At 63.5% G+C, this 14,425-nt stretch overlaps 4 protein-coding genes across 4 annotated transcripts; 3 read left to right on the top strand and 1 right to left on the bottom strand.

Annotated features, from left to right (window-relative positions):
- Window positions 1-217: 217 nt before the first annotated feature.
- MNEG_7759 (hypothetical protein) lies at window positions 218-1,107 on the top strand (the record flags this gene model as incomplete). Its single annotated transcript, XM_014043765.1, has 3 exons — window positions 218-526; window positions 739-922; window positions 1,091-1,107. The coding sequence occupies 3 exons, from the start codon at window positions 218-220 to the stop codon at window positions 1,105-1,107; spliced, it is 510 nt and encodes a 169-aa protein (XP_013899219.1).
- Window positions 1,108-4,543: 3,436 nt separating this feature from the next.
- MNEG_7760 (hypothetical protein) lies at window positions 4,544-7,083 on the bottom strand (the record flags this gene model as incomplete). Its single annotated transcript, XM_014043766.1, has 5 exons — window positions 4,544-4,661; window positions 4,932-5,113; window positions 5,400-5,506; window positions 5,795-6,390; window positions 6,752-7,083. 5 exons carry the CDS (start codon window positions 7,081-7,083, stop codon window positions 4,544-4,546), a joined length of 1,335 nt encoding a protein of 444 aa, XP_013899220.1.
- Window positions 7,084-8,888: 1,805 nt separating this feature from the next.
- MNEG_7761 (hypothetical protein) lies at window positions 8,889-10,062 on the top strand (the record flags this gene model as incomplete). Its single annotated transcript, XM_014043767.1, has 3 exons — window positions 8,889-8,963; window positions 9,134-9,628; window positions 9,892-10,062. 3 exons carry the CDS (start codon window positions 8,889-8,891, stop codon window positions 10,060-10,062), a joined length of 741 nt encoding a protein of 246 aa, XP_013899221.1.
- A 2,215-nt stretch (window positions 10,063-12,277) lies between these two features.
- MNEG_7762 (amidase) lies at window positions 12,278-14,246 on the top strand (the record flags this gene model as incomplete). The annotated part of the gene is made up of 5 exons (XM_014043768.1): window positions 12,278-12,385; window positions 12,696-13,166; window positions 13,342-13,481; window positions 13,670-13,835; window positions 14,127-14,246. 5 exons carry the CDS (start codon window positions 12,278-12,280, stop codon window positions 14,244-14,246), a joined length of 1,005 nt encoding a protein of 334 aa, XP_013899222.1.
- Between the last annotated feature and the right edge of the window lie 179 nt (window positions 14,247-14,425).

Raw genomic sequence — 14,425 nt, forward strand, 5'->3', positions numbered from 1 at the left:
GGGTGGGGCGGAGCAAGCCCTAGGTGGCGGCAGCGGCGGCGGGCAGGCACTCGCAGGCGGTATCGAGCAGCCGGCCGCTGCCGCAGCTCCCGTCGTTGGCGATGGCCCTGTGCTGTTCGCGGGCGGCGGCGCCGCTTTGGGGCCCGCGGCACCTCAGCAGCAGCCGGTGGCAGAAGAGTGGCGGCTCAAGGGCGCTGCCAAGTCGATGGTTGCGGCCATGGCCAGGCTGGGAACGGACGGGCAGGGCCCGCTGGCCGGGGAGCCGGCGGACGCTCTGCAAGGATGGGTGAGCGGCAGCGGCGTAGAGCAAGTCATCCTGTGCCGCAGCCGTGAAGAAGCGCACAACACTGCGGCTGCTGCGGACAACAATCTGGCGGTGCGGTTTGTGACGCGCGCAGACCTGGGCACTTTGTCAGTCAAGGAGGAGCACGACTGGCGCACCGGCGCGCAGGGCCTCACCACAATCAGTGTGCCTGACGCGTCAGGTAGCTGGTGGCTGTATCCCTTCAGGATCACCCTGCCAAAGGTGAGGCGATGCAGGGCTAGAAGCCTAAGCAGCCATTCATGAGCAACAGTTCAGGGTCTGACTTGGCGAGGCAGGTGGATTTTGCTGCCCTTCGTAGCACTCTTTTCACTGAGGTCCCCGCTGGCGCCATGTTTCCCCATCTATCCTGACACTCCCAAATCCAACTCCACACGGCCCCCATTCGTACCTCTCCACACAACGCGGCCCTCCAGGGCGGCGGCTCTGTGCGTGTGGTGGCGGGCTCAGCGCAGCTGGCTGCCCAGCTGGCGTTCCTGAGGATGCTGGAGGCGGCGGTCGGGGTGGAGGAGTTGAAGACGACAGCTATCGCGCACTACTACGTCACCGGGCCCAACATGCCTACGGCGAGCGCCGCGGTTGCCTCCCAGCTTGGCCACTGTGAGTAGATTTGCTGAAGAACTCCAGGGTGCACTTGAACAGGGAAAACACCTACCAATACAATGCAGCAGCATCTCGCAGCTGTTGTACATTCGATCATGCAGCAAGGATTATTGAGCCCCACCAACGGGGTGTGTCCATCACTCCCCACCTTCTTCCTGTTTGCAGGGCAACAGGCTGGCTGAGGGAATTTTGAGGTACAGAGGACTGACAGCCGCCCAGATCTTTGAGCGCTCTATCCAGGCAGGTTACTGTGGCGATGAGTTGTGGTGGGGTGGTCCCAGCTCAGTGCGCTCCAGCGCTCCATCCAGTCATGCGGCCTGGTGAAAAAACAATTATCAGCCCAACTGGGATGAGCACGCATTCTTGCGCATGCCTTCAGGCACACTCCTGTAATTCGTGGTGTGTAGGCGCTCCCTGCTGAGACTGGGCTGGCCATGAGGACAGAAATTTGGGGGTGATTATTTTGAGCATTCACAAAAAGTGAACCAAGATCGTTCACGTTTGAAACCTGATTAGAAGCAAGCAAAACTAGCAGCAGGATTGGAGCAGCCACAGCAACGCCGGCACCATAGCCCTGGCCAGCAGCAGCAGCAGCAGCAGCAGCAGCAGCAGCAGCAGCAGCAGCAGCAGCAGCAGCAGCAGCAGCCGGCTGGACGACAGGCTGTGCCACACGTGGCTCCAGAATAATTTATCTCACAGAGACTACCAATTTACTTGTGCTGTGTCCTGCAGCAGCAGCGCTCCGACGATGCGCATCGTCGCTGCTGCTGCACACTTTGGGTGCGGTCAAACCCGGGTCCACTCGCCCCACCAAGGTTCATGATCTATGTCTGAGCCGTACTTGGCGCGCTCGCAGGCCCTGCAGCGGTCTATATTGTCCAATCGGACCGACCCAGCGACCGGCCTTCGCAGTTTCCGCAGCTTCGCACAGCTTTCGCCTTGCTGTTTTCCGCTCGATCGGCCTCAAATAGAGCCCTCACGCCGCATACTTCATTCGTTGCTCAAAGCAACTTTAATCATTTCTCCCCCGCAGCCGCAGGCAAGACTACAACCAGTACGCAGAGTACTCAGCACCTCTTTGCAACCCTAGGTGAAGGCCCTCAAGCTGTACGTCAAGCCTCCACGCGGCATCCGATCGCCAAGCTGTTCGGCTTTGCCCGTGAGCCTTATCACGGGCACAAATCCCCCTCTGGATTGATTGTCCCCAAGCTTCGGCTGGGTCAATGAGGATCCCGTACGCTGTGCGGGCAGGTACGTTGCCGCAGGGCGTCTCAAGCTGGATGGACCTGACTACGGGGCGGCGGCGTTCAAAGCGCCTACCCGCTCTGACTGGGTTGCATTGTCACATGCATGGCCAGCCCTTGGGTCTTGCATGGGCAGCAGCAGCAGCAGCAGCAGCAGCAGCAGCAGCAGCAGCAGCACAACCTGGGATGCGTGCATGCCTTTGCAGCTGGACAGTGCCCCTTCTGGCGCTGCCCAGCCCCATCACAGCCAACTCAGCACCACACACAGCGAGCCACCACTCAGTCTCCTGACTGGATGTCACTGCGTAACACAGAGCAAAACTACAGTTTGCGCAGTTGTGAAAGCATTTGAGGGTCTCTGTCGCAGCCCAAAGGCATGGTGGCTCACATCACCAAGCTTCACATTATAAAGACAAGGCTGAGCAAAGCATAAACAATACAATACACAAATAATACAATGCGTGACCAGCCCATGAGGGGGCCTCCACCAAATGCAAATCACCACCCATCAGCACAAAGTTAAGTCCTCACAGATAGCAAGCCTGCTGGCCAGCGCGTACCGTCCTCTGCCTCTGCTGCCCGTAGCTGCCCTCCAGCTGCCCAGTCCTCCAGTGCCAACATGGAAAGGTCCAGGCCCGGCTGCACCAAACTGCCATCTTCCTCAGCATCTTCACCCTCGCTGCTGCTGTCACTACCGCCACCTGGCAACTCAATCGGCCCGTCGGTCCCTGCCGCTGCGCCAGGGCTGCCGCTGTCGCCGTCGCCGCCGCTGCCGCCGCTGCCGGCACTGAGTGCCGCAATCACGCGCGCCTGCAGCAGCACATCCCCCGGCAGCCGCGCCGGGCACTGTGACAGCAGCGTCCCGCGCGGTGCCAGCAGAAGCAGTTGCCGCCGCCCCTGCTGTCCACAGCCGGCCCACGCACCAGGTATGAGCCGCCGCTCGCCCGTCCCGCTGTCGTCAACTGCTGGCAACCGCACCCTTGCAAAGGGGCCCAACCGCCCGCCACCAATGCCGAGACGGCTGCTGCTGCGAACCTCATCAAGCCACGCACCCGCGGCCGCCTCCGCCGCCGCCCAATCTGCGTTGCCCCCGCCGCCCCCACCGCCGCCGCCACCGCCCGCCAACGGACGCGCGAGCTCCTTCAAGCACACGTCACGCCACGCGCCGTCGACGCGCCGCGTCAGGTCAGCTGGCAAGATCTCCTCTGCCAAATCATAGCCATCCTGCCCCATCACACAGCGCGCCTGCGCCACCGCCGCCAGCTGCTCCTTGCCCAGAGCGCTCCACCGGCACTGCCCTAACCGCACCAGCAGCCACCCCAGGCGGGGCGCCGTCAGTGCCCCCAGCGCAGCGAGCGCCCACAGGCAGCGCACGACCTGCTGCGCCCGCAGCCCGGCGTCTTCTGTCAGGGCCACGCCGTCGGCGGCGGCGGCCAGCAGCCGTGGCGGCGGCGCGTGGCCGAGGCGGGCGCAGGAGAAGAGGAGGGATGCGAGGGCTGCTGGGGCAGGAGAGGGCGGCAGCTGGCGCTCTGCCTGGAGCAGCAGAGCCTCCATGACCTGGGGGGGGGGGGTGCCAAGAGGCATCACAACCACAATCAGATTTGTGCAGGGTACAGGGGTAGGCAATTTCAAGGTCCTCGCACAAAAAAAAAAATCGTGTGGCCGTGTGTGCCTCTGGCGGTTGTGGATGCATACCGCTCGGGCATTTTGTGCATGCCACATTCGCAACTGAGCCAAAGCCCAACCATACCAACCCTCACATCACCACCCTGCATTTTGCACAGACTTTCAGCACCCACTGCCCGCAAACAGAAACCCAGGGCACTATATTCATAGAGCATAAGGCTAGAATGTTTGTTAGTATGCGCCCACCTGCTCCCCAGGATGGAAGCTGCATATTGCCAGGGCCTCCAGCAGCGCCAAGGCCTCCCCACAGGTCGTGCGCCCCTCAATCTGCGGCAGCAGCGCCGCCGCCAGCGCCCGCAGCTGCGAGGGCGGCGGCAGGAAGCCGAGCCGCAGCTGCGCGTGCAGCAGGCGGCCGGCGGCGGCGGCGGTCCAGTGGGTGTGGGGCGCGAGGTGCTGGAAGTCGGAGGGGCGCTCGTGCATGAGCTCGTGGGAGGAGGCGACCCCTTTGCAGACCTGCGTGTGTATTAGAAGTCCAAGAGGCAGTCGCACAAAAGTGTTTTGTTCAGCACCAAGACGGGGTGCCCCTGAGTTGATTGGCGTATGGCATGGATGAGCCGTTCGCAAATCGAGTCTCTGCCGGCCCCTTGAGACCGTTCAGTGCGATGGTGCTGCAGGCTTAGGCAACCAGCCGCTCCCCACGGACTTTCTCAGCAACGTCACGCGCGCAGCAGTTGTCGTAACTCATGCATCAAATTGGAACCCGCCTCGCCTGCTGTGTCACTGCGCGGATGAGCTCAGGCACTGCGACGCTGGTGTGGCGCAGGTCTGCAAATGCCGCCACAAGCCCGGACAGATCGGCAGGGCGGCTGCGGGTGGGATGGGAAGGAAGGAGCGCGGGCGCATTGTAATGAGGTTGCGTGACGCGCTCAATGATGCTCGGTGAAGAGGGCAAGACCTCCTGATGCGATAGCACAGGCAGTACAAACCCCCAGCTGGGACCGCAAGCTGGCTTCTGAAGGCGTGGTGGCAGTTTAGAGCCCAGAATCTTGCCAAATACCCCTTGCATCATCCTGTTGACACCTGCCACCATGGACCCCTTGACTGCCCACCACCCCCCTGCAGCCCAGCAGCCCCACCTGACCGCGTTGAGGTGCTGCTTTCTAACGCGCTGCACCACGTACGACGCCACTGCATCCAGCATGCGCGGCGCGTTGCCGTCGCCGTAGCCGGCGCGCGCGTAGGCGTTGACCAGTTTGACCAGGTCAGAGGGCCGGAAGCCGGCGCTGCCGCTGTGGCGGTTGGATAGCTGGCGGTACACCTGGCGGGCGGGGCGGCGCGTCACGATGACGAGGAGAGGCGCACGTGTCGGGGCAGACAGCGTTTGCGCGTTTGGGAGTAACAAGCCTTGGGTGTTTGCATCGGGAGAAGAGTTAAAGTGGCAGAGTTGTGGGAAGTTATTTACAAACACAAAGTGTATGGCTTTTCAAACACAAAGTGCCGACGGACAACAACGGGGTCAAGGCCACAACACACCCAGCGCCGCAACAACATCATACTCGCAACCCCGTCGCCAGAGCAGCGCCCGGCGCCCTCCCGCGGCGCACCTCGTGCGCGACCGCGTCCAGGAGCTTGGCGGAAGCTGCCGAGCGCCTGCCTGCAGCCGCCACGCCGTCCGCCAGGTCAGTCAGGTCCTCAGCCGCAGCCGGGGCCACTGCCGGGGAGGTCGAGGGTCACACTCAGATTCAACTTGCTTGCTTTTGCTTCCAATATTCGTGGGGTTGATGAGCCAACGAACAGGTGTAGGTTATGGAAGGCAAGCAGCGGGTGGAAAGGTCCTCGAGCCAATGAAAACAGTGCCTGTTGGCTGTTGGGATGAGCCGCAGTGCTGCGGCGATGCGCGCCCCAAGCGTTAGGGGTGCATGCTGCGTCAGCGCAGGTGCACCAGCCTACATCGACATGGCTGGCAAGGGATGCTCGGCATACTGCGTGCGACACTCACCAGCTGTTGAGGCATCGATGTCATCAGCTACGACGCGGCACAGCTCGTCCATCGCCGCCGCTGCGATGGCAGGGGCCGCGCCAAGGCAGGTGCCGAGCAGCCGGCCAAAGCCCCACACCATGGATACCCCGTCGGTGCCTGCGAGCGGCTTGGCCGCCTTGGCACCGAATTTTCTGCCATTGCCATCGCTGCTGCTGCCACTGCTGGTTGGGGCCTGGACCAGTCCAAGCACCCAGTGCGACACCGCCTCCAGAAATTCCGGCCGCGCAAACCCGCTGGGCCTGAATCCACCGCCCCGGCCCTCGACGCCGGCAGCACAGCCGTCCGAGGTCGCGTCAGCGCCGCTGGTGACGCCTTGGCTGGCGGCTGCCTCCGCCCACCAGCTGCCTTCAAACTCTGCCAGGCACCACACCACGCTCGCCACCTCGCCTGCTGCAGCGGGCGGCGGCGCGCCCCCGGCGGCGGCGCCGCCGCCCGGCTGCTGCTGCAGGCGCGCCGCCGCCGCGAGCTGGAGCTGCTGAAGGGCTGACAGCAGTTGCGGCTCGACCACTGTTGCAAATCCAGAGGCGCCGCCTGACTCGTAGAAATCGCACAGCCTATGTGCATGCGTGCACGTATGTAAATGTGTGTGTGTGTGTGTGTGTGTGTTGTATGTGTGTGCGTGTGCGCACGCGTGCGCGCGCACGCGCGCGCGCGCGCGTGTGTGTGTAGTGTGTGTGTGTGTGTGCGCGCGCGCGCATGGGTCGGGGCCGGGGAAGGCAGGAGAGGCCTGTCTACAGTTTGCTAGCTGTGTGCGCAGGGAGGCAAGCGTGTGAGGCACAAGCCAAACGTGTTGCAGCCCTTCGCTAAAGGAAGGACAGTGTAATGCATGGGGAACCCCCTCCCACAACTCGAACAATCTGAAAACCGCGAGCACGGGTTTGGGCATGGGGCCTGGGCGCGCAGCAAACGTCTCACCTCAGGAGCAACCGGCGCACGTCCCCCAGCGACAGCCGCGGCCCCTCCTCAAGTGCCAGTTCCAGCAGCTCAAGCGGGCTGTCCGCCTCTCGCACGCGCCGCGACAGCGCCGCTGCCACAGCCGGCCCGTCCGCATCCGCCGATGCTGACGCGGCAGCGCCGGGCCCGGCCGACGCCGCAGCGGCTGCGCTGGTTGCGGGTAGTAGCGGCTCGGCGGCGGCGGCTGCGCCGATTGGGCCCCAGTACCAAGCCGCCTCGTCACTCTGCATAAAGAGAAGCAGTGGTGGTGTTTCGAGGGTGGGTATCCCGCGCACGAGGCCTCGCATGCCCATGGCGGTTGCTTGACGACCGCTGCTGCGCTGTTCCTGTCGGGCGATTGCGAGGTCGCGCGCACAGAGCCCAGCTGCCGATTACGGCAGGGCCTCAACGAGCAGTCGCAGAGGATCGATTTGGTGCCGATTGCATCTGCCAACCAGCCAGTCCTTGGCACTGCCCCAGCTGCGCAGCTCACGTGCAGCACCACAAGCCGCCGAGAGCTGCCACTGTTCGCGACGTCCACACGGCGCGCGCCTGGGCGCCTGCGGCGCTTTGGGTGCCATTCGCTGCATGACGCGACGCTGCGGCGGCTCCAGGCGCTGCATGGGGTACAAGGGCTGTGCCCTCTGCAGTCATGTGCGTTACTGCGGCGTGCAGCACGCCGCTGCAGTACCGGGGAGCTCAGCATCCGATAGAGCGCAGCGTAGGTTGAGACATACGCACACGTACTGCTTTTTTCTTTCTGCGAGTGCAATGTTGAAGGCGCGCAGGGTGAGAATGTGAATTCCGAGTGACGATCTACGAGGTTTCAAGTTTCAAGAAGCGTGGGTGTGCACAAGTGTTTTTTAAAGCCTGTGACAATCACTGGGGTCGCAGCGAACGCAGTTTTGTGCATGCTGTGACCGCTGTGGGCGCCGCTGCGCATGCTGCGGGTGACATGGCCGTCTACAGCAAGCCACATGGTGTGTGGCTGTCTAAACGAACTGCACATTACGTTTCAGGGCATGCATGACCTCATGTGAGCAAATTCAACAATCTTTCATCACGGTCGGTGGAACAAGAAAGGACTGGGAAACCGCCACAACCGTTTTGTCTCAACACCCTCCAATCAAGTGTGCTCTAGTGCAAGACTGCTGGCCCATATATTTTGTGAACGGATCCAACAATGCACGCATGGGCCAGCCGCTGCCAGTACCCAGCGCCTTCAGGTGTGCTGCTGCCAGACTTACTGGGCTCGTGCCCAGCGCAGCAACGGCCAGAGCAGGGACCACTAGCCCTAGGCGGGGTGAGCGACAAAACCGAGCAAGATGCAGGACTTGCTGGCACTTGCTAATGACCCGCTGCAAGGGAATGCTTGCACACCTGCTCTGCAGCTGCGCGCCAGGGGGGGATGTACCGTCGGTGCGGTTGCAATGCAAGCAGTGCACTATTACAGCAATTTTCACCTTAATGCACCCACAAGTGCGAGAAGATACCCGGGTGAGTAAAAGTATCGTTGGAGTAGCCAGAGAGACTGAGAAGTGTGCAACCAACCAGCCGACGGATGTAATCTTGTACAACGATCTTTACCTGCCTGGGAGGTTGTTACCTACGACATGCAGCTGCAAAACACCGCCCGCCTGCTGTGCAAGCTGGGTCTGCCACTGCGCCACACTGCAGCAAATTTGCACTCGCCAGGCAGCCCTATCACTCGTTGCTGGTTGGGTGATGGTAGCGACAGGTCACCTTGTTGACTGGATGGGGCAACTCTTGATGTCCTTGGCCACCCTCTCCCAGGCAAGGTGCTGCTTGGTGACGCAGAGCAGTGTGCCTCATCTGGCGCTCATGCAAACCGGGGCGAAACAGCACCATCAATATCCGGGCACCAGGTGCAGCAGAGCACCGACCAATCCTGACCGACGCACTGCCGAAAGGATGTCAGGTCCGTTGCTGCCCCTACATTACCTCCTCTGCCCCGTGTAGATAACCGATTGAACACAATGACCGGCGCACGTAAAGACTAGACAACTCTGCAACGAAGCTAGACCACTGCATCGCTCTGACACAGCCTGCGCACGCGGTATCCAGAGTCGCAACGCGACAGGGCAGGGCTTGAAACGAAATGCTGGAGATGGAGATGGCGCCGCGGCGTGCTGGGGGAGGACAGGTTTCAACCAAGGACACGCTTGACGTCCAAGTGCGAGGCCGGTGCTTTGAGGCCGCTTGGATGGATTCTGTGCGAAGCAGCGCATTCCTTGGTGTCACACATGAGACGCGGCCTGAGTCGACACAGCGGGACCCGTCAACGCCTGAGGGCACGGCCTGCGCCAACACCATCACCATTGGGCTTGCGCCTCCGGGTGGCAGGTGCTGCACGGACTTGACAGCTTCCTGGCCACGGAGCGCTTTCTTTGCAAGCTTGAGCAGGCGCGGGCAGAGTGGATCGACCTGTCTGATGCGGCCCACGCAGCTGCGGGCTGCGCGCACGCCTCGGGCGCGGCGCCCCTGCCGCCGTCTGCTGCGCACGCACACGCGCACGCGCCGTTCGAGGCCAGCAGCAGCGCTGTGCTCGTTCACGAGGCGGACGCGCAGTCGTCGGCGGCGCAGCCAGCCGGCCACAGCGCCTGGGCGCAGCGCGGCGGCGCAGCGGCGGGCGACCATGCTGCAGGCGCGGAGCTTTCAGAATCCGAGCGAGCAGCGGCAGCGGCGGCCGCGGCGGCGGTCGGGGACTTTGTGGTGATCAATAAAGACGACGCGGTGGAGGCAATGGCGTATTACATAGCCATGTACATCAGCCGCCTGCCCGAGGCGCAGCGCATGGGGCCCAAGGAGCTGCAGTCAGCGCTCAAAGAGGCGTTCACGGTGAGCAAGCCGGCGAGGGCGCGTACGGCACTGCCGCCTGCCTGGGGCCTTGTCAGGCTGTGCGAGCCGTTTATGATATGAGATTGTGGCTGGTGACTCCGCTGTCCACTGCAGTGCCGCATCTTTGAAAGGTGCACCCCTCGTTTGCCAAGCATGCATTGCTGGCGTGCGTTGGCCTGCTGCAGAGGCGGCATGCTGCCCGCCGCCACGTCTTCTGACACCCCCACCTCAGCGTTGCTGCCTTGCTTTGAACTCTGCCCCAGATCCTCAAGCGGAGCAAGTGGCGCCTGGTGTGGAGCTGGGGCCGCCTGCTCTACCGCAGCGCCGCGGTCAGCTTCTCCGCGCTACAGCTGTACAACAACCCGTGGCTGCTGCGCGCCGTGCTGAGCGCGCTGTGGTCGTCGTCCCGCCTGCTGTACGCCCAGATGGTGTGACGTCACCACCACGTCACCCGCAGCGCCCAGCCGGCGCACGGTCACGCATGTGTGCTAGCCATGGCGCCCCACGAGCACGCGGCGCCCATGTGCGGCAGCCGAGCGTCCTTGAGTGCTTGGATGTCACGGCTGCAAGCGTCCACCTGCACTTGCGCCCCGTTGGTTCATGAAGCCTTAGTGCCCTGTTTTAAGGAGTGCCCGCCGAGAAGAGCCACCCACGCTTCCAAGCTCCTGCACGGCCGTCCATACAGCCCCACTGTACACGAGCTTTCTTGATGACGACCCCTTGCAGCGCACCGCGCAAATCGGGCGGTTGAGGCCCCAACTTGCGCGCCCCTGGCGTTCACAGGCATGTACCACCTATCTGAACCCTCAATCACTGTATACCACTGAGCTGCTGCAGCGGTTCAAAACAGATTTTGCTGCCTTCCCCAGCGTCGCCTGTGTGCTGGTCAGCGGCTCCCCGCTTACAGGCGACGCAGCGCGCACCCACCTCATGTTGGTCATAGAGCTTCTCACTACCAGGCCGCACGTCTCGTTTTCCCTTTGCGAGCCTGCTTCTGTCGTGCTTCAGCACCTGTAACAACAACTGATGCGGTTGAAGGCTATTTGGGACTTTCACGCGTGTGGCGACAGGTGACAGGGGGGACGGTGGCGCATGTCAGCTGGCAGGCGGCCTGTCTGTGACTAGTGGGTCGGCAACGGCTGACGAGCTGGCATGCCCCTGCTGGGGCATGTGAGGGGTGCGGGGCCTTTCGGCGCTGTTCGGGGGAGGCGGGCTGGTACAGCACTCGATGCACTTGAATAAGACGTGTGTGTTATAGCTTTGGCCAGCTATGGCAGGGATTAGGCAGGGCACGGCTTTGCTGGGCAGGCCTGTTGCCGGGCCGCTCTCTGTCAGAGGAAACGGGCAGAGTTTCACCCGACAGTGGTGCATGCGGCGCTCAATTGCAAGGAGGGTGCAAGCCGCGTTCAAGTACAAGGGAGGAATACGAGTTGTGTTTGTAGGTGGCAGACGCTCACGATAAATTCAGAATGCAGGCGCGTCTTCAAGATCTCGCAGGCTCCCCGAACTTGTTGCAGTCACGTGTGCACGGGCGACTTGTTAGCGGCACACGCAGAATGAAATCAGTGACAGCTTCCGGTGAGTGTCCATTGTCTGAGTGCAGCACATTCGCAGCAGCTGCAGACTCGCACGTCGCTCCCTGCGCTCTCTGCGCACCCCCGATGACCCGAGTGCCAAAGGCCATGACCGCGGCCCAGTTCGATTGCTGCCCTTTCCATGCGCACTCTGCAACGCTACCGCACCGCAGCGGCGGCAGCTGCGTATGGCGCCAGCGCGCCCTTGTCAACGGGCGCCTTCATCCTCCAGTGCGACGTCAGGGGCGCGGCGGCGGGGCCGCTGGAGGGGGTTACAGTTTGCGTCAAGGACAACTTTGATGTGAGAAAACGGCCATGCATATGCAATCGGATCTGTAAGATGTTATTGACATCCTGGGAGGTTTCTTGGCGGCATTGGCAGTCCAGATAGCCAGACTGCCCCACCCAGGGTGGTGGCATCCTGCCTGCAGCGTGTATCGTCGGTATGCCTCGTCGGCGCCCGGCGGTGGTGGAGTTCCCGCGGGCACGCGGCGGCGGGTGCAGCGGACAGGCGGTGGTGGCATGCCGCTCAGTCCATACATAAAGCCTCAGTGCAACACTGGGGGGTGAAGGATCAAGAACCACCTGTGAGAAAGGCCAGTTGAGCAATGAGCTTCAAACCAATGCGAATCTTGCTCGTCCCCCTCCTCGTCCGCCGCCACATGCCATGTTCCCTGCAGGTGAGAGGGCACCCCACCGGCAACGGCAGCCCTGCGTGGCTGTCCACCCACCCGGAGCCGGCGGCCGAGTCGGCGGCGGCGGTGCAGGCACTGCTGGACGCAGGGGCGCGGGTGGTAGGAAAGGTGTGCGCGCACAGCGGGGACGGGCGGGGGCGGCAGTGGTCGGTCGAGACGGGCGAGCCTCCACACGTAGCTGTCCCCGATGAAAGGTCTCAGCGACGACGCTCCCTTCCTTAGCTTGGCCCCTTTCACCCTCATCCCTACACCATCGCATCACCCCCCAAACCCTTTCACCTCCGGTGTTGCACCGAACCGGCCCCCCCAAAACCATATTTTTTCCATCCACTTTGACAAATAAAAGCCGAAACCCCAAACCTGTAAACCCCAAGGGCCACATGGATGAGCTGGCCTACGCCCTCAGCGGCGAGAACGCCCACTACGGCACGCCCCTCAACGCCGCGGCCCCGGGCCGCGTGCCTGGCGGCTCGACGTCCGGACCCGCGGTGAGTGAGGAGGGGGACAGGTGGGGGCGAGGGCGTTATCAGCCCGGAAGCTGTGCAGCCGCGGAGCCGCGGAGCCGAAGGGAGGTCCGCGAGCTTGGGGCTTGGCGTGTTGTGCGGGTGCGCAACAAAGTCAAGAGTCGCGGCGCGGCCGCAGGTGGGCAGCCGTGGGCCGCAGCACTGCGGCGCATGCGGTTGTCTTCCGCGGCTCTCTTCTCGAGGCGACACCTCAGCAGGCGGTCGCACCCTGTACTCCTGAACACCACATGTACCCTGCTCATACACTCCCCCGGCCCCCACCGCCCTCCGAAAGTCTGCGGTGGCCGCCGGCGAGGCGGACCTGGGTCTGGGCACCGACACCGGCGGCAGCGTGCGCGTGCCCGCGTCGTACTGCGGACTCTGGGGCCTCCGCACGTCCCACGGCCGCGTGCCGCTCCTCGGCGCGCGCGCGCTCGCCCCCAGCTTCTCCACCGCCGGCCTGCTGGCTCCCGGCGCGCCGCTGCTGCGCCGCGCCGGCGCCGCGCTGCTCGCGGGCGCAGCCGGCGGCGCCGCGCCGCTGCCCGGCTGCGGGGGCGGGGGCGGCGCGCAGCGGGCGCCGCGGCTGCTGGTCGCGTCGGACGCGTTTGGGCTGGCTCTGCCGGAGGCAGAGAGTGCCCTCAGGGCGGCCCTCACCGCCGCATCTGCGTCGGGCGCGCTGGAGGCACCTGAGGAGCTGGACGTTGGCGCCAGCTTGGAGGGGCTCACGGGTTTGGGCGCATGGTTTGACGTCTTCCGGATCGTGCAGGTGCGGCCGGGGCGGGCGCGGACCGCAGGACAGACACAAGGCCACCGCCTCGTTTGATTGGAGTGTTGAGCGACAAAGCGGCGCCTGCGAAGGGGGTCTATCGGGCGGCATGCTCTGCCGCGCTCTGTGTTGACATCAAACCGAGGCCCTATCTGACCCTCTGCCAAAAGCACAGGGCTGGGAGGCCTGGTCAAACTATGGCGGCTGGATGACGGAAAACGACCTTTCCCTGGGCCCGGGCGTGAGGGAGCGCTTCCAGCTGGCGGCGAAGATTAGTCAGGAGGAGCGGGACCAGGCGGCCGCACAGCGGGCAAGGTGGGCGATCAGTTGCCAACAGTGTGCGTCAGTCAAGACGGATGGGAGGGCGGGCGGGCAAGTGGAACGTTGGAATGATGGTGTCAGCACCTGTAGAGGTGATAACTGCATGTGTCAGTGTTGCATTACGGAGCAACAACGCAAAATCACCAAGATGTGTGCGCTTGCCCTCTTGTGGGCAATTCCAGGATCCGCGCCCACCTGCAGCAGCTGCTGGGCGCAGACGCCGTGCTGGCGCTGCCCTCGGCCCCCGGCCCCGCGCCGCCGCTCGGCCTGCCCGGCCCCGCCCTCAACGACTGGCGGAGCCGAGTGATGAGCCTCACGTGCATCGCCGGCCTGGGAGCGCTGCCGCAGGTGCGCACGCATGCATGAGCGTGTGCGCGCACGTGCGCAGCTGCCTGTCCTCTGAGCCCGCGTGTGTGCCTTTATGTAGTACCCGCGCGGACCAGCTGCCGCTGCCAGGGCCCCATGGCATCTTGGCCCAGCACCACGCTCTCAGTAGCCGGGTGCTCCACGCCGCACTCCCAGTCGCCTATCAAATTTAGCCACTCCCATCGTCACCTCTCCTACCCCAGCCTCAAAAGCTTGGGGTTTGAAATATCCCAGACCCACTGCATCCTTGCCGCTGCCGCGCCACCCCAACAGGTCAGCATGCCTGTGGCCAGGGTAGACGGCCTGCCAGTGGGCCTCAGCCTCATTGGGCCGCCTGGGTCTGACGAGTCATTGCTGGAGCTTGCCGAGAGGATCCAATCCGCCGCGCCTTGATATCGGAGGGGCTGCCACGTGTTTACCACTCAGAGGTGCTGTAGGTAGCAAGTAGTGTGGAGAAGGTAGCAAAGGAGCAGTTAGGAGCGATGGAGGCGCAAGGCAAACGCATCTGGCTGCACCACGCCGTGACAATGACGTTATAGTGCATCATCCTCTGTATTGCATTGCCGCATGGC

The sequence above is a fragment of the Monoraphidium neglectum genome (assembly GCF_000611645.1).
Source record: "Monoraphidium neglectum strain SAG 48.87 unplaced genomic scaffold scaffold01406, whole genome shotgun sequence".
NCBI classification, from domain to species: Eukaryota; Viridiplantae; Chlorophyta; class Chlorophyceae; order Sphaeropleales; family Selenastraceae; genus Monoraphidium; species Monoraphidium neglectum.